The sequence below is a fragment of the Diuraphis noxia genome, unplaced genomic scaffold (assembly GCF_037042655.1).
Source record: "Diuraphis noxia isolate RWA-SAM2 unplaced genomic scaffold, SU_Dnox_SAM2 contig0003, whole genome shotgun sequence".
Taxonomy (NCBI): Eukaryota; Metazoa; Arthropoda; class Insecta; order Hemiptera; family Aphididae; genus Diuraphis; species Diuraphis noxia.
In genome coordinates, this window is record NW_028301713.1 from 54,512,091 (window position 1) to 54,536,865 (window position 24,775).

Here is a 24,775-nt window from a genome sequence, read left to right on the forward strand (position 1 = left end):
TTTTCTAAGTTTTCTTACACCAAACTAAATACATTTAGTATTTATTTTACCTATTGGTAATTTATAAATAATTAATATTTAGTTATTTATTTAGTTATTTTTAATTACATTATTCTTTTATTTGTATTCTTCCCTTAATTTTTAATTAAAAAAGTTATTTCTAAAATGTAAATGAACATACAAATCTAATACTAATGGCCTTATTCATCGAAGCAGAAATTTATAATTTTAATACCAATTCAACAAAAAATGTATTTTTTTTTTAAGTTACGTTATTGGAAAAATATAACATAAAATTAGTTTAAATTCAAAATAAAATTGTCTGCATGTTTATGACATTTGTAAGTTTAAATTAAATTAAAATTGTTGCACCCTAATGATTTGTAAGTATAATAACTTAAGGCTGAGTGGACATCAAATCCGCATTTGCTGTCTTAATACGAAATGAAACATTTTTGTTCATCAGTTTCAATATTATGCTATTAGTTTTGGAATTAGAGTGAATTTAACTATAACTTTTAGTTAAGAACTAGTATTTTACGATATTATAATTTTCAATTTTCATGTGAGTCATAAGTATGTAAAATATTAATGCCTGAAAATACGAACGTAGTGAACGAACTATTGTAAAAAACACGAATTTGATGCTTGATTAACTTTTAATGTTAAATTTAATTTGTTTCCAATAGATATACTATTTAATATACACATTTTAATTTAAAAAGATGTGGATAGTTGGTCAACACTCTGCATTGAATTCAATATTTTAAGGATTTAAAATCTTTGTAAGTATACGAAAAATGATTCTGATCGAGCAAGTCTGTCAGTCTATTTTATTACTACCTTTGTATATTTGGTGATGTAATTGTGGTTAAATTAATTTATCTCTCTATTGTTTATCAAGAATCAGTAGAAAATTAGGTTAAATGAATTTTTGCCAAATAAATATTACATTTGAAAAATATAATATTGTGTTTTTAAATAAAATATAATGATAATATAATAGGTACTCTAAAAGCTTCATATACCCACAATCATTTAAAAAAAAAATCATAAAACTGAAAATTTACTTATGCTTTCGTTTTATGTGAAAATATTAGCCTTAATAATATAGCCTTTTTACTGCGAAACATATTATTTCATTTGGTTTTTGTTAAAACTCACAGAATTAATCATGATCTATGTTATCCAAACGTTTAACGCTCAATGATTGTAACCGCCAGCTTCGACCTCTAAACATATTCGTCTGAACAACAATAAGCTCCTTATATACAAAATGTTACTTAAACCAATATGGGTGATGGATCTATGATATACAACTCTAGGGATCTGCAAAACCTACTAACATCAATAGAATACAAACCTATCAATCCAAAACTGAAATTTATTATACTATTCGCTTTTAGTATATGTGATATATTATATTAATTATTTTTATTTATAATAGGTAGGTATAGATACCTACCGTTTAATTTAATTGATACCAGTGTTATCACAAAAAAATATTGTAGCAGTAATTAAATTTATAACTATTTTAGATAATATAATATATTAGTGTTTCGGAGTAATTAACTTTGAAGATGTTATTTAAATATTCACCAATTAATAATAGAAAAAATATGCATTTAATCATAATAACTTTTTAAGATTTTCAAGCCACTATATGTGTTTATTATTTTCACAATATTTTATAGCTTATATAAGCCCTTAAAATGTTATAGTTGTTTTACTGTATAGTGATTGATTTATGTTTTCCTAAAGAACTCGGTGTTTAAATAATGCTACATGCATTATTTATGTAGTTAAGGTAGGTCAGTAAGTGTACTTTTTAATGTAATCAATTTCATTTTTTAATCCTTATTTCGTAATTCTTTTGGTTATTTCAAAGCTGCAAACGTATTTTACATAAAAATAATTGCAATTACACTCTTATAGTCTTATTGTCTAATAAGTTGTGTCTAAATAAAATGTCCGAGTTAGCGAAGTGCTTATATCAGTTTATCATTAATCTTCACATATTGTAAATTGGATACATATATCCAGTATGGATATATTAACCAATTATTGTCTATTACTATTATTATTTATTTTATTACAACGTCAAATGATTTCAGATAAGCTTTATTTAACATTGGACTGCTCGCTGGTGCCCAATATTATTTTTTATAACTTAATTGTGCTATATTTGATTTTTTTTTATGCAAACCTGATATAATAAAGTAGGTAAGATTCGTACTTTTGGCATAAAATAAATAAACTCTTGTATAAACTTGTCAATTATAATAACAATATTTGGCATTAGTAGGTAGTTATAATATTTATAAACCATTTTATCATAATATAAAACATAAATAAATACCTATATTACGGGTGGCGAACCTTTTTTGGGTCTCGCCACCCCCAACCTATAGAGTTGTTAAGCTTTTTTTTCATGTAAGATTATGAGATTTTATATTTGTTAGGGTGCCTATATAAAAATAATATGATTCTTCTATTATGTCGTATTTTCTTGTGTGTTGTATAGGTACCCACATATACTCGTTTTTGCCTGTTGCAGGGTACATAATATCACCGTAAAGTGAATGGGGCGTAATTTCAGTTTTTTTTCAAGGTGTGCGAACTTTTAGGCGCAAACCGCAAACCTATGTAAATATTCTTTCCTCCCATTTTATAATTCTAATTGAAATTAATTATAACAACTAATGCAATTTTTAAATAACTAGCAATTAAAAGAATTAAAAGTTTATAACATATAAGCAATTAAAGCAACGAGCTAAAGCCGTTTCACTATTATTTGAAAAAAAGCAAATAAGGTATAATTAATAATGAAATAAATAATTCCAAAATTAAACATCAATTATACAAAATATCAAAATATTAATTATTTTAAAATTTAAATAAGCGGATATCAAAAGGTTTTTTAATGTGTGTAAAAATATTTGGAGCCTCTTGTAAATCAATATTATACTTGCTTCTTCATTCTCAACTGCAATAATAATCATTATAGGTACCATTTAATCTTTAGTCGCCCATAGTGTTTCGTGAATATGTTTTTAATCTTTTGAGGAATAAAAATGTTTTCATTTGAAGCAGTGGACATTGGTTATAATTTTATTATAGAAATCATATCAATTATTATAACGGCGCATTATGTAGTATTAAAGGCGGGCCAATTGCTAACATTTCTTAAGTTAGTGGTGCTGCTGCACACCATGACACCCCCCCCCCCCCCAAATGACGCCCCTGTGAAGTGACGGCGGCTGTGAACTAGACAAATAATTCTACTATCACTTTGAATTTGCCGAATTCTCAATCTCAACCATACGTTTTATACTCGACTTACACGAGCGGATAATGTGCGCGCTTTACAACGTACCTACTATTATACTATACTAGTACTTCTACGTATAAGTTTGATACATATTTTATTCATCGACTTTGTAGTACGCTGAGACAATCACCTGTAGTTAATAAATCTTTACGTAGCGATGATCCATCGACGGATTAATGATGTAAATCTCGTTACAGATTGAGCATTTTGGCGTAATGTAACGTTGCAGCGGCTACAGACTGCACAACGCATAGTAACTGTTAACACTATAATAACGATGTAACGTCCCACTGTCCCAACTACATGAACTACATATATCTAAATATCACATCAACTCACGTTACAAAAGTAACAAACTAACAACAGATAAATCGTCATTCGTTACCTATATGCCATATGCGGACAGTAACTAAACGGTAACGCAAAACAAATAACTATGTACTAAGAATAGAAAAGCCAAATGGGCTATATAGTGTTTATAATCGCCGAGACGACCAGTAACGGTGACACACAATACGAACATGGAACATGTCAAAATAAAAACGATTTGTTATTCTGACATCCTGCTGTCCGATGTCGATGACGGGTGTGAGTGTCCTCAACAGCCTGCTATACACGAGTGGATTTTTCGAAGGATTTGGTCTGACGGATTAAATCCTTAGCTCCTCGATGGATTTGGTCCGTCGGACCACTAGTATTTAAAGGTAGGGCCAATGGGGCCAGTGCTTCCCCCCAACCTTTTTTTTTATTATTCAGATAGTATTAGCCTCTTTACGCTCTCTTACTTTTCATCAAGATATAAGATTTATGTATAATATCTTAAATCGTGTTTATAATATTTTTGTTGTAATCGAGATCAGTGTTGCAGTGTTATTAGCTTATATAGTGTTTTCGTTTCATGTACGGAACATTACGAAACGTTCTCATCCAAAAAGAATTGACATTTTTAAAAGTAAAAATAAAAAACACTGTCCAAATCTAAACTCAGATATATTATTTAAGTTATGTACAACTATAGATGGGTTGAACATCATGAAGCTTTTATACGATTTAACCAAATACCCTACTATTGTGTCATTTTTGGAATACATTATCGAAAATTGTGACGGAAAAATGTTGACAAAAGTTAATGATTTATATAACTCAATACTAAGATTTGATTTTTTATTGACATTACAAGTTATAATAAATACTATGAGTTGTACACTACCTTTATCAGCTTTATCAAGGAAACTCCAGTCTCTAACTTTTGATATATCTAAAGCACAATCTTTAATACAATCTGGCATCTGCTTTAACTGTTTTGACAAATCAACGAAATGAAAAATGACTTAAAAGATATTTTAAAAAAATCCGAAGATTTGGCTAATAGATTTGACATTGAAGTCAAGATATCACGAATAGCAAATAAACTAACCGCTTAAATATTTCTTTAGAATCAAACACACCCGAGAATTATTATAGAGTTTACGGGTAAACGCAAACAATGGTCAGTATCTCCGAGTACTGCAGTGGCTATAACTGCAGACTACTGCGTATTCCGGCTGGAGATGTTGATAATCTCGGAGACGCCACTATACGGACATGAGCGATTTCTATTGACTACTATGCATCATATAAATATAAAATATATGACGACGCGTTTTCTTTGATGGACAGACGCGCAAAAAATTAGCACTGAAACGACGGTGGTTAGACATGAACAGCAGATAGGTACTACATTATTCGTGATGACGTGAGCGTAACGAACCGGCCGAACCGCGTTACAATAGTAACAATATTGGCGTATAGCGATACTGATTGTGTCATTGTGAATTACTGATGTATGCAAACGATGAATTAACACACGATATTCGTCGTTAGGCAAAATTACCATACTTCTTACACGTTGGCTACGCTTCAAATAGTCATCGAATGACACTGCAGGTGTAGTGGTGTGAACGTAATATAAACAAAAGATACCTAATTGTAAATTACAAGCACTTGAAGCACTAAAGGTACAAAAATGACTTATCATTTGCGCCAAAATTAATATTTTTATATAAGCAGGTAGTTATTTAAAAATTACACATCAAGAATTAATTGTTAAAATATAATATAGGAACACGCAAATCAATACAAATGTATTATTTATATTTATAATTTATACCTTTTACAATTATTGCGTTATTCATCGCCGCTGCTCTCCCATCAATGCGCTAAGGTTGGTAACCAAAGCCCCATGGTATGTTTCAAACTTAACCTTACACAATGACTTAAAAATAACAACGACTTCTGAACCAGGAAAAACAATGTACAAACGTTTCCACCAAAGTTTAAGCACGCATAGCAATACTTTAATGTCACACATGTGACATGTCCACCTTCATCCTCCCCAAAAAAAAATCCACCACGCAGACTAAAGCTTAAATTGTGTAAAGACTTATTAAATTAGTAAAAGAGGTGTTACCATTGAGTTTCTTCCTCATCATGATATTCATGTTACTTTTTTTTTTTCTATCTAATTTGCTTATAGTAATTAATACTAATTATTGTGTTTAAATTGTCTTTCTAAATAAAAAAAAATTGCATTTAAAAATGTTTTCCGAACATTTATAACGTTTGCAAACCCTGGTTCATATTCAACGTTATTCTATATTTGTGTAGATACTTAGCTGAACGATGGTCGATGAACGTATATTTAAAAAAAACTGATCGTGGCATATCTAGTATGAAAAGACAAAAATCATACTAACTACTAACCTTTCAAATTTATCTACAGCCAAGCATGTGAACATAAAACCATAAGTTACCTTAGTACCTTACTCGTCTAGGCCAATCATTTTTATACTTCTTTAATAAAATATATTTTTAGAGTTTGAAAGTTGGCGGGTAACTATTAGCCAATAGAAAACTGTGAGTGCGCCAGTAGTCTAATCTGAAATTGAAAACAATCCTACTGTTCTATGATGATAGCGAGTTGACCGAGTTTCTGTTCCATAATTTCATAATAATATCTTAATCATTAATCAACAATCAAAGTACTTGACAATTGACATTAGTCTATAATCTTAATAAATTCGTCTCTACGTAAAACTATTGTAGTGTTTTTTGTATAACGTTGTTCTGTTCCTACTAAAGTGCTTACAAGTTACATTTTATATTCAGAATACAGATTATTGTAACAGTCTATTTTCAATTTCGAACGACACGTAGTAAACCAGTCATATGCCCAGGTGGCAGATACTGCAGCCTAGCAGCCTGTATATCGCATTGACATTGCAAAAACAAACATTTATTATTTGTTAATGATCTACTAAAACTGATACTTGATAAGGTTTTTTTTATTTCATTTGTTTTCTAAACTAAAATTAATTAAATTTATTTTTTATCAACTCATTGATCATTCTTTCATCGCAAGTTCACTGCATGTGCAATAATGACTAATATTTAATATACTTTCTTGTATTTTATAGATTTTGGAATCTGGATTCATATATTATCAACTGATAACTATTTAAATAGTCGTAAGTCATATAAAATTTAAATGTTCATATTATATTTATTTCACATTGAGTACAATGTCTAATCAAATTTTTCATTGTATTAGCGTTTTTAGTTAATGTCAGGACATTAATTTTGTCTTGTGATGGATTCTGCAGATAATTTTACAAATGACGATGAAATTGAAAAAAGGGTTAGAACTCTTTGGGTGGGTAATCTTCATCCAAAACTGTCCAACCGAGATGTAGCTGAATTGTTTTATCAGGTAATTATAATACATATAACATACTGAAGATTTATCTTTCAACAATTATTGGATAAAGATTTAATGTAAATGTATTGGTCGTAAGATAAACTATATTATAAAGTTGTACTAATCATATAAAATAAGACATTATTAAATACCTCTGTAGTTGGAATCAGGACACAATTCCACTTGCATAATATTGAATAAAGTTGTATACATGATTTCTTTTATGATTGTTACTTGTAGTTTTAATTTTCATGACTTAAGTGTAATGGTTTAAAAAAATATAATTTTCTATTTTTTATAAAAATAAATAAATTGATAATTTACTGTTTAAAATTGAAAATAATAAGTAAAATCTATGACCATCATATCTAAGATTTAAGGTCAATATTATGACTGAAAATTAAATATTAGGTAGGTCGTTGGTAATAGAATTTTTGTTGATTGTCTACTTCCAACCACAAGAGTATCCTAGAGTAATAGTTATCTTATTTTAAGGCTAGCCTAAATCTATGCCAATACATATTCCAATATTATTTTTAATATTGTATTAATTTTTTTATTTTTCTATTTATCAACCAATATGTTATTTATATTTCTGTACTGTAGAATATTTATGATTAATTAAATACTTAAATATTAATTATGTTTTTTTCTGCATACTTTTAAAGGTGGGGCCAATTGAGTATGTAGATTTTGCGTTTGACAGACATGATATACGTGAAAACTTTGCTCTGGTTGTGTTCAAATATTCAAGTTCTGTGGAAGATAGTATAAAATTATTTCAAGGCACTGAGCTACATGGTCTACCAATAATAACAAAAAATTACTCTAAACACTTTGAAGATCCAGTTTTTAATGATCAACTTGACTATTTCAAACAACTAATCGATGTTGAACGAAATTGTCAGCCAAACAATAGTCCTACTGATAGTAAATGGATTGATCAGAGATTAGATATGAAAAACATAATTCCAGAAACTCTGCCTGAACCACCTATGCATGAACATGAAGTACATAGTCTTAATAAAAATCAAGATAATTATGATCGTAGATCAGATAATATGACTAGACGTAGGTCTAAGGACAATTCTACTAAATATAGACATAATGCCCCTCATGCCAAACGTCATAACTCAATAAACAACGGTGAACATTATCCAATCGATAAATCTCAACATAGTCTTAAACATAAAAAGTCTGAACACAACAGCAGCTCTGGATCAATGGATGTGTTTAATTATGATCGGGATTCACATCATAATCTCAATACTAAACGTAAACATCATGATAATGTTAATACATCATTTAGTCGGAAAGATAGTACATATGACAATCAGGAACCTTTGTTTGCCCATGGAAAAAGTGGTGCTAAAGATAATATGCTAGTGCGTGATTTAAGAGATACTATGTTTAGGAGACGTAATCGCTTAGATTCTAATTATCATATTGATACGAATGCTAATGCTGGTTGTACGTCACTATTAGATCTTAGAGATACTATGTATCATAATAAAATCAATAGGTATGAGGATCAAGGACAACAGCATTATGAATCAGATTCTAATAACCACCGATGGTCAGAGCAAAACACACATAGCCGTAGTAGTTTCTTAAACAAAGAACCTCATAAAAATAATTTCAACTCTGAGCGTTATGGTGATTCAAATATTAAACATCAAAATCATTATGCTGATCGAAATTACAACCAAGATCAATCACATAACGATTTTCAAGAATTTGACAGTGAATTTCCAAATAATTACAATGGCAGTTATAGACGAGAGAAAAATAGGCCCATTAATCATAAGTACAACAATCCTCAGAATATGGAATTCAACAATCGTCAGCATAATTCTTATCACCCTTACAAACGAGGCAATGAAGGTTTAAATAGAAAAGATAACAAAAATTTGTATGATGAACAATGTGGTAAAAATCGTGGAAGAAGTTCTAATAGAGAGGGTTCTGACCGTTCAAGACATAATTATTATTCATAAAATTGATAAATAATTAATAATATTTTAAAAATAAACTCATTTATGTACATATTCTTATAAATAGCTATTTGATAAGTAACTTTTTTAAAATTTTAATTGGAACTACATAATTTAAATAGTTTTATATTTATAAATATAATCTATAAGTACATTAATATGTTATCTGTTAAAAAAAAAAAGATCTCAACAGATTTATGACTGTTGAATTTCCCTTTAAGTTTATCCATCTTACACTTTATTATTTAGTTAATTTTAACATTTTAAAGTACAAAATTGATTTCAATATTATAACATTAATGTTACGGTTCATACTTTAAATTTACTAAAAAAAATCCATACAATTATGTAATTTTAAGTATTATTTTTGAAGTATACTACCAAAGATTAAATAAAATTTAGTTTTATTTAATCTGTGTTATTATTAATGTTCAATTAAAAATTTGAAATTTAATATAAATTATGAAAATTAATATTATGACGTTTTTTTTTTTTGTCAAGGTTGATTTGGTGTATTTTAGATTATGAGTGAAGGTCTTATATCTCCTACCTTAGCTAATAATGATACTATTACAAAACTTTAAGTTCAAATAAGATTTATAAATTTTGTTGAATTGCTAGAATCTTTAAACTTCAAACTTTATTATTTATTTTTGTAAATTATAGATTTGTTCGATTAGAATTTTTTAAATAATTTCTCATTAAAATATTTCATCTTAAACAATTGTATCTATCATAACACTATAACTAAGGCTTAGAGATATTTGAAATTTTTTTCAAAGTTATTTTTATCAAATAATAATACATTTTTAGATGCTTATCGATTGTTGCAACTATATACTCACTAAAAATAACAATACATCATGTAATTTTAAGATTATGTAAAAAAAAAAATTTATATGGGTTTAAAGCAAAACACAATTTAATTTTATGACACATCTTTTCGATAAATTACTGTGGGCAATACTGTGAAAAAGCTATAGCATTTTTTTATTTCGTGGTAAATTTCAGAATTTTGTGGTAAAAATGTATGTTATGTGTATTGTCCAAAGCTATTATTGTTATTATCTATGTAAGTAGAAAACAAAATGTTTTGAAATAATATTGAATAAAAATGAATAAAAGTACACATGAAGAATTAAGAAAAAAAAATCCTCAGATTACAATATTATTCAGTAGAAACAATATTCATAATTCCATAAAAATTAAGTTGAATTTTGTTTATTTTTATCAATAAGTACACCATATACATCAATAGATATCATTTCAAATTCTTAAAATCTAAATATATTTACATTGTTGAAATATCAGGAAACGTTACTTCGTTTCGGGGATTTTTTGTTTGTACATTTTTATTCCGTCTATTGTATAATATTATTATCTTATCAAAAAATATTTTTTTCTTGGATTTCATAAATAATAGCTTCAATTATTAATGGTTTAACTGTTATAAGTCTTACTTTCAAGTTTCAATCATATAGTAGCCATTCGCTTGAATTTATAAATATGATGGTAAGTAAATAAATATTTTCGTACATCATTACTGCTTCTTTATTTTTCCAACCATAACAAGGATTTATTTTTACACGCACAAAAAAGTGGCTAATTACAGTTATTTAATAAAGCACAAACTTAAATATAATATATTTATTTAAACTTGCATTTTTCTGTCAAGTAATTTATAAAAATAAGACATGAAATATGATTTAACATTTTATATTTAATACTGATTTGAAGCAATTTTCACACATAATTATATCTACTAAAAATATTTTAAAACAAATAAAATAATATAAAAAATATATACCTACATGATATTTATATTTATCTACAAGTTAAACCTTTTATCAAATAGTTTCACAATGTATTTAAAAATATACTTTATGAAATAATATTTTTTACCAGGTTATAGGAATCGTCAAGTTGAATTTTAAAAATAAATCTTAATATTAAGAATGTGATGTTATGGCATCATGAGGTTTTCCCATTTGTGTAAGTACCTTATCAAGCCATTGCAAAGGTCCATGTAAATGTATTTCAATCCAACATGGTGTACTTGTTACATCTTGACGATGATAGTCAGCCCCCCAGCCTTTCACAAATGACATACGTATTGTACACATTTTGGTTAATTCAAAAACTGCCTCAAACCCATGATTCACTGATTGTGATAAAAGACCAGCAAATTCTTGGTTGTTAAATATACGCAATGAACAACCTGGTGGTATTTTACATACCGTAGATGGATGAAAACCATGGTGCTGGTTACAATTACGTGATTGAACAAATATAGCAGAGTCAGATAAACATTCAGCAAATACTTCACCACCAACATAATACAGTTGAACACCTAAAGGCAATAAACATTTTTACTAGTACTATGATAAATTTAATTTTGACTTAGGTACAAAAATAATAATGTTCATACCTTTGCCTATATGTCGTCTAGTATTTTCAATAGTTGAATTACGATTTACATTAGATAACTGACCAAGACAAAAACGATTTAAATCATTTCTAGGGTTTGTAAAACCATCCACAATCACATGAGGAGAATGACACTGGTAAACTTCACCCACTCTAGAATTGAGTTCATAATACGCGATGCTAGCCCAACAAGGTTGCTCCTGGAAAAAAAGTATAAATATTATATAGTCTGTCTAAAAGCTTTAAAATATAAAAATACTCTAAAATTTAAATGACTTGATTCATTTTAATAATAAACAATTAAAGTAATAAAAACTCTTGAGGTGCTAGATGTTCTATTTTTTTTTATATAATCATAGGTTTTCTTATACTTATGTAAAATATATTTTATATAAGATTTTATTAGTATTGTTTGGTAAATACAGTAGTCACCTACTTTACATTTACCTATGTAAAGTTACACATTAATTTATTAAGAATAATAAGTAACTCTAGGTAAAAATATGAATTAAGATGAATTGTTTTAAAAAACATGTATTTTTAAATATACTTAAAAAAAAAAATAACCATATATTTGTTTTTATAGCCAATTATACTCAAACAATTTACCAACATATAAATATCTATTTATGTTTAAATTTTTAAAACATTGAGAAGATATTTGATAATATAATAGATCTCTTTTATATTATTACAACCTATTGTACTTTAATAGTTTAATGTGAATACCTAATCTCTAAATAATAAGTAATAATTAAATAACACATTTTACTTGATAGACTATTGGAATCCCGTCGAGGTCTTCTATATTGGTATTTTTGTCAATATTATTAATTTTGTTTGAATCATCTGTTGGAGAAAATGAAGGATTTTCTGAAAAATGTAATATGCATATGAACATATAAAAATTAAGAAAGGGACCATTTGACATTTTTTCAAAAATATTCTACCTATAAGAGATGTATCTGAAAATGGATTAATGTTATTTGTTGATGGAATTTGATTGGGATCATTAGATGTAGTCTGATTAGTAGTTGATACACTTTCAGGGAATCCACCAGTGTTCATTGATACATTCATTGGCATTCCGACATCAATTGGTGGCTGATATTGCTGCAATGTCTGCTGTGGAGCATATTCACTTTGACGAGGAACTAGTACTGGAGGTAAAACTACAAAACAAAAAAATTATTAATAATTAAATTATGAATACAATATAATATGAACTACAAAATTTTACCTGGACTTTCAACTCTTTGATAGTGATATGGATTTATGCAAACATCTTTTTGTTTAGCAGAAAATGGAAATTGACAGTGGTCCACTGCTTTAAGCTCATGATGTGACTGAAGATCAGGCCATCGCCATACTCTGCAGTATATAACATGAGGTAAACCTTTTCTGTGAGATACCTAAAATAGTAAGATGACAAGCTTTATTTTTATTACAAGTTTATAATAGTTTACAAACATAAAATATTATGATCTTACTTGCAATCGACCATCTAGACTTCTTGGTATAGTAACACATTTACTTGGTTGTCCAGGTGAACTTAGAGCTTTTTGTAAATCTTCAGTGGCTCCTTTAGTTTTTTTTAACTTCTTCATTAGTGCATCTACAGCTTTCTCAGCCCACTTCTCTTCTTCATCTCCTTGTTTCCACCCGAGTAATTTTTTTACAGATGGGCTCGTAAATGAAAATAAGCTATTCAAAGCACCACCTGTCGTATCCATTTCTTCAACCATTATTATTACCTATCTAAACAGTAAAATATGCATTATACCCCATAAATTCTATGTGCTCGATTTGTTTGCCATACCTACATTTAAATACTTAATACTTAATACATATAATATAAGTCTACATATAAAACTCCTAGTAATACTTACTTAGTTTAACACTTGGTTTACAGACTTACAGTGTATAACAAGTTTTTAAACACTTATATTTGTACATATAGATATATTATTTATAAATAGTATATATTATATAAATAAATAAATAACTATAATTAGTTAATATTATAATAAAATATATAAGCTTCACTGCTTATATATTGGTTTAAGCTCTATAAGAGATTATTTTTCATTGAGCAAATATTCAAAAAAACAATAGTGTATATAGAATGGGGATACTGAAAATTGCAATAGTTTCTGAGTTCTACAGAATGACAAAATTAGCGCGTGCGCATTTTTTAAACATAATAAAATCGATAATTGTATGCATTATAACATCGATAATGTATTGATTTTTACTACACGCATGCGTCATACACTCATACAGGAGTATAGGACAGGATAATTGATAAGAACTATAATTATAACCGTATATATATCATAATCAGTGTATATTTTGTATTAACTGTTAATACTGTCCAATCTTTGGGAATACAGAATACATTTGGCAGCGACATTTTTAGACGATTATAGTTTTTAGTTTTTCTATTTCTACTTTCAGGCTAATAGCCTCTCTCCTCTAGTCAGTAGTCATTACTTGGTACTTATATCATAATACGTATTTTTGTTTTAATTTGCGTCGTAATTATTTTCACATTATTTATTTTTTAATACATATTCGGTGTTAGTTTACAATTAGTGTGAAGTACGATTGGAAGTCATGAATTATGATTAATTACTTGTTGGAGGAGCTTGTCATTGATGAAACTTTGACCAGTATTTAGTTGAATTTCAAGTTGTGGCGCCAATTGCATTTTATATATACCTTTAGGGGTCATCAGGAAACTTAGCAGGTTATAGCTTGTTTACCAGTAGATTTCAAATTTCAATGATTTATTAGTGTGCAATTACAGTAGTAAAATTGTTTATTAAATACCTATAACACTTAGGACAGATGGAATAGAGAGTTGTACTTGATGAAATAATTTGATGCAGACATATCCTAAACTTTGATGATCTATTGGAGTTATTTCAATTAAAAAGTTTGGATACGACTAGTGTTTGATGACTTGGTTGAGGCCCTGAGTTGAATTCTGTAGGTCCATATGAACATATAAATTAATTATATGAGTTTTAGTAGTAACTTATAGATAATTTTTATTTGTTTATACTTTGGTGTTTTACTCAGGTGCTTGGGCGTGAAAAGAAATCATAACAATTTAACTTAAATAAGTACTCATTGTCAATTTACCATTGTAATTGAATAATTATGTTTTATTATGTACCTATCTACTTGAGAAATCTCAAATTTATGACATGCAATTTCTAAAGCTACCTATTTTATATAAATTTTAAGATTTATAGAAATAAACAAAATATCTATTAAAGTCTAATTTGGTTTTTATTTACTTCTGGATGTAAATGATTGCTAGCAATTATATTTTAATAATTCCTCTCTAAATATAATTATATTTATATATTTATTTCAATATGTATTCAACTAATTATTTAAGATTATAATAACATTTATTTGTGATTTTTTATAGGACTGAAATAGTAAACATGGATACTCAGTCAGTAGATTCTAGTCGTAATCGATCAACTAATCGTAATGAAACTATTCAACATTTTCTTGATATGGAAATTCTATGCGATCGATTAATACTGTTAGATTATGAATCTTATGTAGTGAAATCATTAAAAATGAGACCAATTAATAGGTAAATAAATAAATAGTTACATTAATTTTTGATAAAATAATTACTAATAAAATTTATAATGTATTAGACATTATTTTGCTTTACAAACTAGTTCTGGAGAACAGTTTTACATGTTTGTGTCCTTAGCCGTATGGCTATTAGGCAAACTTGGTAAAGATTTAAAACAGCCGCAAGAATATGATGATCCAAATTCAACAGTTAATAGTATACTAGAATCGTCTGCACAATTAGTATGAGATACATACCTAAGTACAGTAATGAATTATATAAAAATATAAAAAATTTAATTTCTTTAGGAATTATCTATTGATTTTCCAATTAATCAATTAAAACAAGGTTTTGGAAAATACGTCATTGAAATTTTAAATGGGCTTGCAGATTTGGCATTAAAAAAAAATAATTTCCCCTACAAGAAGTATAAAATAATATTTTAAAATGAAAAATTATTTGAATAGCAACTTTAAATTTTAGACCGATATTTCCAGTTGAAAAAGAAGAAATAGAAGAATTACCCGAAAATAATGCAGAACTTTTATTAGAACATGTTGAAGAAGAAATGGTTTGGACAGACTCAGATTCCGATGAAGAAAATATGCTTAATATTAATGATTTGACTACTTTAAATAAAGTGAATAATAAATATTCAAATTAAATATAAATTACTATAAAAATGTTGAATTCCAGAATAAAAGACAAACATCTAATAAAACAAATGAGGATTTAAAAATTACCTTTGCCAACAAAGAAGAATGGAACTTAGAATTAGAACAAGTACTACCTTCATTACGAGTAACAATCAAGCTAGGTACGCAACTGATAATTATATTTTAATAAATAGATGATTTTAGCTGCAAAAAAATAATAAATGTAATTCTATTTAAATTTTGGTTGGTTTTAATTTTTAATATTTTAATTTTTGTAATTCTTACACTATATTTTTAAAAATAGCCTTTAATATTTGTTTAAAATATTTCTTACAAATACATGTCAATAATAATAAATATTGAATCCACCAATGTATTTATTCATTCTTAACAAATAATTATGCAATTCATTAAAAATCTGTTTAGAAAGTTATAATTTCTATCGGGAAATTTTTATTTAGATTAATTTATTTTAAATACAATTACTTAGATTACAAAGATTGGCGAACAAGTTTGAAACAAATGAAGGAACACAAATTTATGATGAATGCATCTATAGAAAAAGTCAAGCCTCTTTTGACCAATCTTTGTAGTACATTGGGAGAAACTATGGAGAAAGTTTATAGTAGAGAACAATACTTAAACAGTTCTTTAGATAATCTTCTAATAGAATATCGTAATTCTCAGGTTTCAACATAAATATTTATAATCAGTATAGCTCATTTGTAAAAACTGAAAGTATGATTGTTCCTTTTTTATTATTATTTAGGATGAACTAGCTCGAGTTGTTGAACATTATAAGCTTTTAAGTAATGGTATTGTAGAACGACAAGATACATTATTAAAAATAACTGAACAATTAGATATTGTTAAGCAAGAAATGGACGAAAGAGGATCAAGCATGACAGATGGAAGTAAGTTTAGGATTGTATATCAATATAATCATTTTAATTAATAATTTTAACATCCAATGATAGCACCACTAATCAATATAAAAAAAGCAATAGCCACTATTAAGTCAGATATTATGGAAATGGATGTTCGTATTGGTGTATTGCAACATGGATATTTTATGACTAAAGTACATGAAAAATCTGCTATTCAAGATCCAATGATAAGGCCAATATTTCCTAGAACTGTGTTGTGATAATATTACACACCAACACTTCTTCCTTGCGGTTTGCATTAGTTACAAATTGCTAGTTAGTAAATATTAAATTTTATGTCTTTATGATTCATAAATAATTTGTAAATTTTATTTACATAAAAAAAATTTTGATTGTCTACCACTTATAAGTTTGATGTTTTATAGAAGTATACCTATTATAAAATTAAGTGCAATAAAAATTAAAACATATTTTTAATAAATTATATAATAATTTAATTTCACAATATGGTATGATATATGTTAATTTCTTACAAAAGGCTTAAAAATTATCTCTGGATAAGGGATTAACTCAAATCTAAATCTCTCACAACACACACGCATGTTTCAAATAAATAAGAGCTTATCAACATTTTTTATAAATGTAGTAAAAAGAGTTTCTTTGAAAACAATACAATTATTTAACCTTACTTTCATGTAAAAAAAAATATATATAATGTGAAGTTGAAGTATTTGGTTTTGATAGTTTAATATCATTGAGTATAAATAAACCCAATAATATAAATACCTATTGTTTTTATAAAATCTATGATGAAAAATTGTATAAAAAAATAAATCTGAGTTGACCTTGTTATTCTGTAATTAATTTTAAAATTTTTTTAATACTTTTAGCATCTTTGTAGAGAATTTGAGTAAAGATTTTAGTATAAAATAATACTAAATGCTTGAGTGGAACAAAAATAGTTGATACCTATAGTAACAATTAATATTTAATGACTTGTGTATAACATAGCAAAATCAATACATTTTTAGTTTTGCTAATAAATCTAAAAGAAAAAATATACCTAGGTCCTATTTAATATATGTGTCTATGCAGTCTATGAAGATTTATATTAAATAATAATTAATATCAAACATAAATACCTAATCTAATTTTGAATATTACTTACCAGCTATGTATGTTGTATACTTAAGTATTATAATTTTCATATATTGCTATTATTAAATGTTACAATTTAAAACATGCAATAAATAATGTGCTTTATTGCCATAAAGTCATAAAGATGCGTCACTTAAAGTACATTTAATCATACAATGATCATTTTAATTAAGATACATTTCAACCTATATAAGTATTATAATATTTAAAAAAATAAAATAAAATTAAGTACCAAAATGTGGAGTGGTCAGTGGCTAATATGTATTAAAGGATTATTATAAACGGGTAAAACATTAAAAAATATATTATAATTATATATTTTGTTTTTTCTTTATTTATGATATATAGGACTAAAATTAATAATAGATAATTAATGTGTTATATTGACTAATCTGTAAAATTGATGCATACCTACATAAAAATGTATAGATAATTATAAGCTAAATACAGGGTGATTCTTTTAAGTAGGTACACTAATTATCTCGAAAAGTATTTACTTTTTTCAAAATATTTTTTACATGGTTTCAAGTTGTTAAAAACCAATGTTTTTATTAAAAAATTATATTTTTATCCTTATCATTTTTTAAGTTTTTTACTTTTTTGAATGACAACATAGAGTTTTAATTTCATATTCCAAAGCAGAACATTTTTCTAAGTATTTTGATTCATAAAAATCGAATTTAGGGCTAGTAGTTTTTGAGTTATAAGTATTTAAAGTTTAGATTGGCAGAGTGGAGTGGTACGGGGTTACCCCGCAGAATGTTTGTCCACTACTCCACTTGTCTAAACTTTAAATACATATAACTCATAAACTACTTGTCCTAAATTCGATTTTTATTAATCAAAATATTTAGAAAAATATTCTGCTTTGGAATATGAAATTAAAACTCTATGTTGTCATTCAAAAAAGTACAAAACTAGAAAATGATAAGGATAAAAAATATTTAAAAATATAATTTTTTAATAAAAACGTTGGTTTTTTAACAACTTGAAACAATGTAAAAAAAATATTTTGAAAAAAGTAAATACTTTTCGAGATAATTAGTGTACCCACTTAAAAGAATCACCCTGTATATATAATATGTTAATATTGACATAGGTAGGTAATTACACAACATTGTAATTAATATTTGATACTGTCAATAAACGATGGCGGCGCCGCGGAAGCAATGCGAAAGCAGATCCCGCGGCGTCGTCGGTTAAAACATAACAACATTACAAAATTAAAAACAAATGATTTAAAAAAAATAAATGTTATTGAGATACAGAAAATTGCAAATATAATATGTTTGAAAATATTAAATATTAGTTCCTTAATATTTATTTTATCTAATGTCAATAAAACAATAAAATATTCAATATTGAAAATTGATAAATTTTATAGCTTAGCTCTAGTGCTATTATTTATGTATAGATAGGACCGGCGTAATGTATTCTTTGATGTTGGTTAGAATAGATACCATAAACCTTAAAATGTAATTTACATTATATTTAAAAATATGTTTACAAATTATACTCTTAAATCTTATGTTTTTATTATGGCTGGGCACCAAGGTGACTAAAACAGTAAGGCCCTACTAAATTTCCTTTGACACTAAAACATAACTTAATATAATAAAACATGTAGATACATCTACTAACATTTTATAATTTGTAAAAATTGTCAAAGTATTTAAAATATATCTACCTATATCTAATTATATATGATTTATTTTATAATTTTGTATGCTAAACAATTTTTAGGAATATTAACCGTAATATATACATTATTCTCAGAAACTTCTCAGTCAAATTTAGATTTAAATAATCTACCAAAGAACATAAAATAATTAATCTGTTTAATCAGAGGCGGGCTGGGGAAATATTGGCCCAAGAAGGCAGGAAGGTGTGAGATGTATTTTTTAATCGAAAAATTTGTAACAACATCTAATTTCTTAAGCAATCCTGATTCTATACAATTTAAAAAAGTAGTGATAACAAATTTAACTTATCTCCAAATTTGATATATATTTTACAATTGATAGAAATCAAGTAAGGGATTTCTAAGACTCTTCATAAGTTTACTGTTACATGGCTATAATACTGACTATATATCTACAATAATGGTTATGTAATTATGATGTGTTATCACATTTGGCCATTCGGAATTTTCAATACAATAAAATCAGTATGCTTTTAACACTCGAGGTTAGTATATATATTTAACCTACACTCCTCCCGCGATGCAACTACCAACCTGTTATAAATAACAGCAGATAATATATTATACAAAATACAGTCACAAAAAAATTTGACAAAAATAAAAATAATATTTAAATGTATGAAAAAATATGGAAATTTTTGGGCAATAAATGATTTAAGAAATATTCTTATTATGTCAAGAAATTCCCAAAAATAATACAAAGTTTGAAAAAAATTATTACATTTCAAATTAATTAACCCCAAACAAAATTGATATTTTAAATACTAAACTACTTGATTTAAATAAACATTTTTATCATACATTTTGCTTTCTTTTCCAGTAGCTCACATTTCTATGTGCATATTATAGTATCTTAAATTCTTAACCATGTTCTGACAACTTTTTGAGATCATTGTCAAAATGATGCATTTAATAAATAAATAAAAATTAATGTCAGTTGTCAATGAGTATTATGCATGTTTATTATTAATTATGTATGTAACATATAAACATTTATATTGTAATATAGGTATATGATTCAAATTTAGGGTTACCGGACGTCCTCTTTTCCCCGGACTTGTCCTCTTTTTAAGCTTAAATAAAAACGTCCAGGCCACTCCAGGGGTTTTTTTCGATATTGGAAAATGTCAGGGTTTTTCATGAAATGTCCATTTCTTTAATAATCACCTCAATATCAGTATATAATAGGTATTTATATAATTGTCTTATTCTGTGTTAGTACTTATTTATTTCTGAATCACGAAGAAATTCCATAGTATTTAATTTATTTTCTTAAGTCTAAATATCAACTAATAAATGTGTACAATTAAATATAATTTATAACTAATGATATTATGTTATCATATTATTATTACAGTAGGTGTAATAGTTACATTATAAGAAAAATAAAATGTACTTATTAATAATTTTCATGATCTTGGAAAAAATGTCCTCTTTTATTGTCAACCATAAACCGTAAACAGTAACCCTATTCAAATTAGATCTTTGTAAGTACAATCATCCTTTGACTAGCCAATAATTTTCATTGGCCAGGTAGTGATTTAAATTTTAATAAATTTATTAATAAAGTAAAGAGTGCAGGGGGTGAGCTATTTATTGGAGGTTGGTGAATCACTGTATATAATATACCTACATGCAGTTTATTAAACAATTGTAAAAATATTTGTGGATTAATGATCAAGTTTTTTTTTAATTCCAATAATAAAAACTCATTAAAATCTTATTTTTATATTTTCAAGTTTTAACCAAATAAAACTTTTAGATTCTGAGCGGAGCGATGAATGTATTGATTTTACTTATATGATGATTTTTTGTTTTGATTAAAAAAAAAAATGTTCTTATGTCTATCATTACTTTATTGGATAGTAAAACATGCTTAGATTTTCTTCAATAGCATCTTTTATGATAAAGCGTCAGAGAAAACTGAGATATATTGTTTTTAAGTGTACTTTTTACTATACTATATCTGCATATACATGAAAATTACACTGAATATTTTTCTATTTGTGATTTTCGAAATATTACTACCTTTTTAAAACTATAGGTATAAGAAAGTTTTGAGTTTTATTTAATTCGTTTTTTAATTATTACTGATAAAAATTTTGGGTTATTCGCCCAAATGAATGACACCCAGTTATAATAGCAATTAAGAAATATTAAAGATCCATAGGCATGATTTTATTTTTATGTGTCGAAAGACAACATTTATCAAAATCTCGAAAAAATTAAAATTAATTTGTAGTTAAAAAAAATATAAGATGAAATAATAGTTTTTTTTTTATAGTTAAGAATTAATATAAAAACATTGTTTAAATAATAAAGAGATACTCAATACATTTATTGAAAGGCTCAGAATCAAAAATTATGTTTTCAATTTTAATGAAGTGATTTTTTTCAAGACAATTTTTTTTTATTTATTTGTATAATTTGAGATATTCTACCTTTTAATAATAACAATTAAAAACATTTATGATGAATATGATCTTATTCCCATTCCCTCAGCTGTGGTATGAAATATGAATATTGATGTGGCGAAACACATAATAGGTTCATAAGGAAAAACAAAGTCCGTTCACCCCAAATTAGTAAAAACATCCTTTAAATAATATATAAAAGCTATCATTATAGGTAGGTTGTAGGTAGTGGTATACATATGTTATCGCAGTATTTTATTTAAAAAATATTATATAATATTGAGAAACCTGTAAGTATGTTACGTTTCATTAAAAACAAGAAAAGAAATTGACCTATCTTTTATAAAACTCTTTGAAATTGAAATCATAGACGTAGAATGGGGGATTAGCGGGCTATAGCCCCTCCAGAATTTCGTTTAGCCCTCCCCATAAATTTTTCTAGTTACCATTTTAAGAATATATATGTTATATATAGATAGCCAAAACATTTTAGTCTAAAGCCTCCCCATAAAAATTCATTAAGCTGCGCCTATGGGCCTATGTTAAATATGTTACCAAAAAAGCAAAAACCTCTGAAACTGATCACGTCCTTTCTAACGCTCTGAACTTTGCGGAACTTATTTTTTGTAAACATCTATGTTGGTGGATACTAGATACTAAGATAAGATACTTACCAATAATTATCAAACATTAATGTAAGAACCATAGTTTAAGATATTATTATCTGTCTGTACGTTTATCAATAGTCAAAATTATAAAAACTGTATTCGTTTTATTCCCATTTTCCTAGCAGCGTATCTACACTCATGAAGTCAGGAGTCACATTAGGTACCTATACGATTATACTCGTAATAATAATACTCGTAATAAAAATCTATTTTCTATTTTTTTTCTTTTGAGTGGCTACGTGCTACATCCTAATTCCTAGGCACCAGGGCATGCATTCATGATTAGTCCCGCTCTTTTTAGAGTATGGTCTTGAGCTCTAATAAGGCAGTAAGACATTAAGACTCTAATCACTGGAATATTTCTAATAGAAAACTTCGTTTTTCATGCTTTTATCTTGTATTTTTATTTATAAATGTATAATCTAGGTATATGTATATATATACTGATGTACTATACATTGGTACATGTACGTACATGTCAGTATTTTTTTACTTATAGCACTTGAACAAATAAATTTGACATTACTGCATTAGTTTATTACATATTATATTATCGTATGTTTACTAAATATATAATGTTTGATAGCTTTGAATGAAATATAGACAGGTGTCCCGCGAGGGTTTACTCATTGTTCATTATGATATCTCACGAAATAATGGATATATCGAAATTCTGGTTTTGTAATAACACTCACAAGAATAAGAATTCCAATTATTTTATTTTAAATTTATTTTAATACGTTGCCAAAAAAGTTAAAAAATTATATTTTTTTATTTATTTCTATAAAAAATGAAGATAGCCAAGTAGTTTATTTTTCTCAAATTTAAATTCAAAATTTTATTTTCATCAGTTTCCTGACTTTTAACACCGTAGTGATACCAAATTTAATATATTATGACCAACCGTCTGCGTGCTCGTACGGCCGCGAACGTTTTCAGTGTGATCATATTTTATTTCTTCAAAACTAGAAAAAGGTATTACAATGGGTAAATCCTCGCGGGACACCCTGTATATATTTCTTATTTATGGCCATCATATGTTTCTATATTATATACTAAATAGTAAAATTAGTAAAATATAGTTGGTATTAGGTACTTATGTACATTAGCGCAACTAGGCCAACTAGGAAGAGTAGTGTGCTTTGGGTCTTAAGCACCCTAAAAAATTGCCTAAAAAGTTAAGTCCCATTAGGTCATAAAAAAATCGGGAACTTAAGCACCCCCTTGTTCAAATATCTAGTTGCGCTGACAACAAGTAATATCTACAGATTTACTGCGTTGCACTAATACCTAACAGTATGTATTTGCAATTACTACTTTTAAAATCAAATAAAACACACATACACATATAATGAATTTTATTTTTAAGGAGGCTTACTACTTACTAGCTAGGATTAAATCATAGTTGAAGTTTAAAAATTAAGTGTTATTATATCAGCGTAAGTTTAATACTTTAATTTAATAGATTATCACCCTATAATAGGTACATGCATTATAAATTTATAATTTTATAAATAATAATGGATGGATAGGTAGAGATTTTATAATTAAAGGCAGAATTGAGTGAAAAATATACGTTCTATGTAGGTTTAACTGAGTATAAGTATCTACGTTTTAATGAATATATAGGCACATATTTTATATTCTACAAGTATTATATAGGTAGATAAATAGTTGGCACATTATGTTGTATAATAATATAACAATATAGTAATATTGGTATATTTAATAGGCTATAGCCTATAATAGCTATGCATTTAAAAGTAAACTATATATTACTAGTTAAACCAATATAAACTAGAATATTGTAAACAATATAAATTATATTATGTATAATATTATACTGGTTTGCATTCAGTCAAGTATTCAACACAACCTGTCCATAAGTATGTTGTACGATTAGAATTTTATTACAGGTATTTTTTTCTATACATACGACTTGAGTTTAAAAAAAAAAAAACCAGAGCTTTATAATAGGAAAAAAATTAATTAAATGAAACAACGGCGGGCGGGGACACGTCCGTTTAATATTGATTTCTCTCCGTCGGGCCATGATGATATATATACGGAAATTCGTCAGTCCGAGCGAAAACGCCGCCGTCGAATGATTCAATTATATCGACGGCCGACCTTGGGACACGGAACCGACGTTATATATAACTATGCAAAATACAAATACACGATCGTCGATACATATA

The 24,775-nt window shown here is 26.8% G+C and overlaps 3 protein-coding genes across 8 annotated transcripts; 2 read left to right on the top strand and 1 right to left on the bottom strand.

Annotated features, from left to right (window-relative positions):
- The first annotated feature begins 6,312 nt into the window (after positions 1–6,312).
- LOC107162853 (uncharacterized) lies at positions 6,313–9,534 on the top strand. The gene is made up of 4 exons (XM_015509965.2): positions 6,313–6,647; positions 6,787–6,837; positions 6,921–7,079; positions 7,736–9,534. Exons 3-4 carry the CDS (start codon positions 6,960–6,962, stop codon positions 9,062–9,064), a joined length of 1,449 nt encoding a protein of 482 aa, XP_015365451.1. The 5' UTR covers positions 6,313–6,647; positions 6,787–6,837; positions 6,921–6,959; the 3' UTR covers positions 9,065–9,534.
- Positions 9,535–10,265: 731 nt separating this feature from the next.
- On the bottom strand, positions 10,266–13,646 carry LOC107162885 (protein mothers against dpp-like). Its single transcript, XM_015510021.2, has 7 exons — positions 13,378–13,646; positions 12,979–13,246; positions 12,729–12,900; positions 12,439–12,660; positions 12,261–12,361; positions 11,490–11,688; positions 10,266–11,411 (listed from the first exon to the last, which is right to left on the bottom strand). The coding sequence occupies exons 2-7, from the start codon at positions 13,231–13,233 to the stop codon at positions 11,011–11,013; spliced, it is 1,350 nt and encodes a 449-aa protein (XP_015365507.2). The 5' UTR covers positions 13,234–13,246; positions 13,378–13,646; the 3' UTR covers positions 10,266–11,010.
- On the top strand, positions 12,609–17,140 carry IFT57 (intraflagellar transport 57). Of its 6 annotated transcripts, none has more exons than XM_089222945.1 (10): positions 12,609–12,654; positions 12,789–12,878; positions 14,931–15,104; positions 15,172–15,334; positions 15,401–15,519; positions 15,576–15,732; positions 15,789–15,909; positions 16,239–16,435; positions 16,518–16,662; positions 16,726–17,140. In XM_089222945.1, the coding sequence occupies exons 2-10, from the start codon at positions 12,874–12,876 to the stop codon at positions 16,893–16,895; spliced, it is 1,251 nt and encodes a 416-aa protein (XP_089079071.1). In that variant the 5' UTR covers positions 12,609–12,654; positions 12,789–12,873; the 3' UTR covers positions 16,896–17,140. The 6 variants fall into 6 exon arrangements, with proteins under 6 accessions (XP_089079071.1, XP_089079072.1, XP_089079073.1 ...); XM_089222946.1 differs by lacking the exons at positions 12,609–12,654; positions 12,789–12,878 and adding exons at positions 13,828–14,237; positions 14,334–14,479; XM_089222947.1 differs by lacking the exons at positions 12,609–12,654; positions 12,789–12,878 and adding exons at positions 13,828–14,237; positions 14,339–14,479.
- The last annotated feature ends 7,635 nt before the right edge of the window (positions 17,141–24,775 follow it).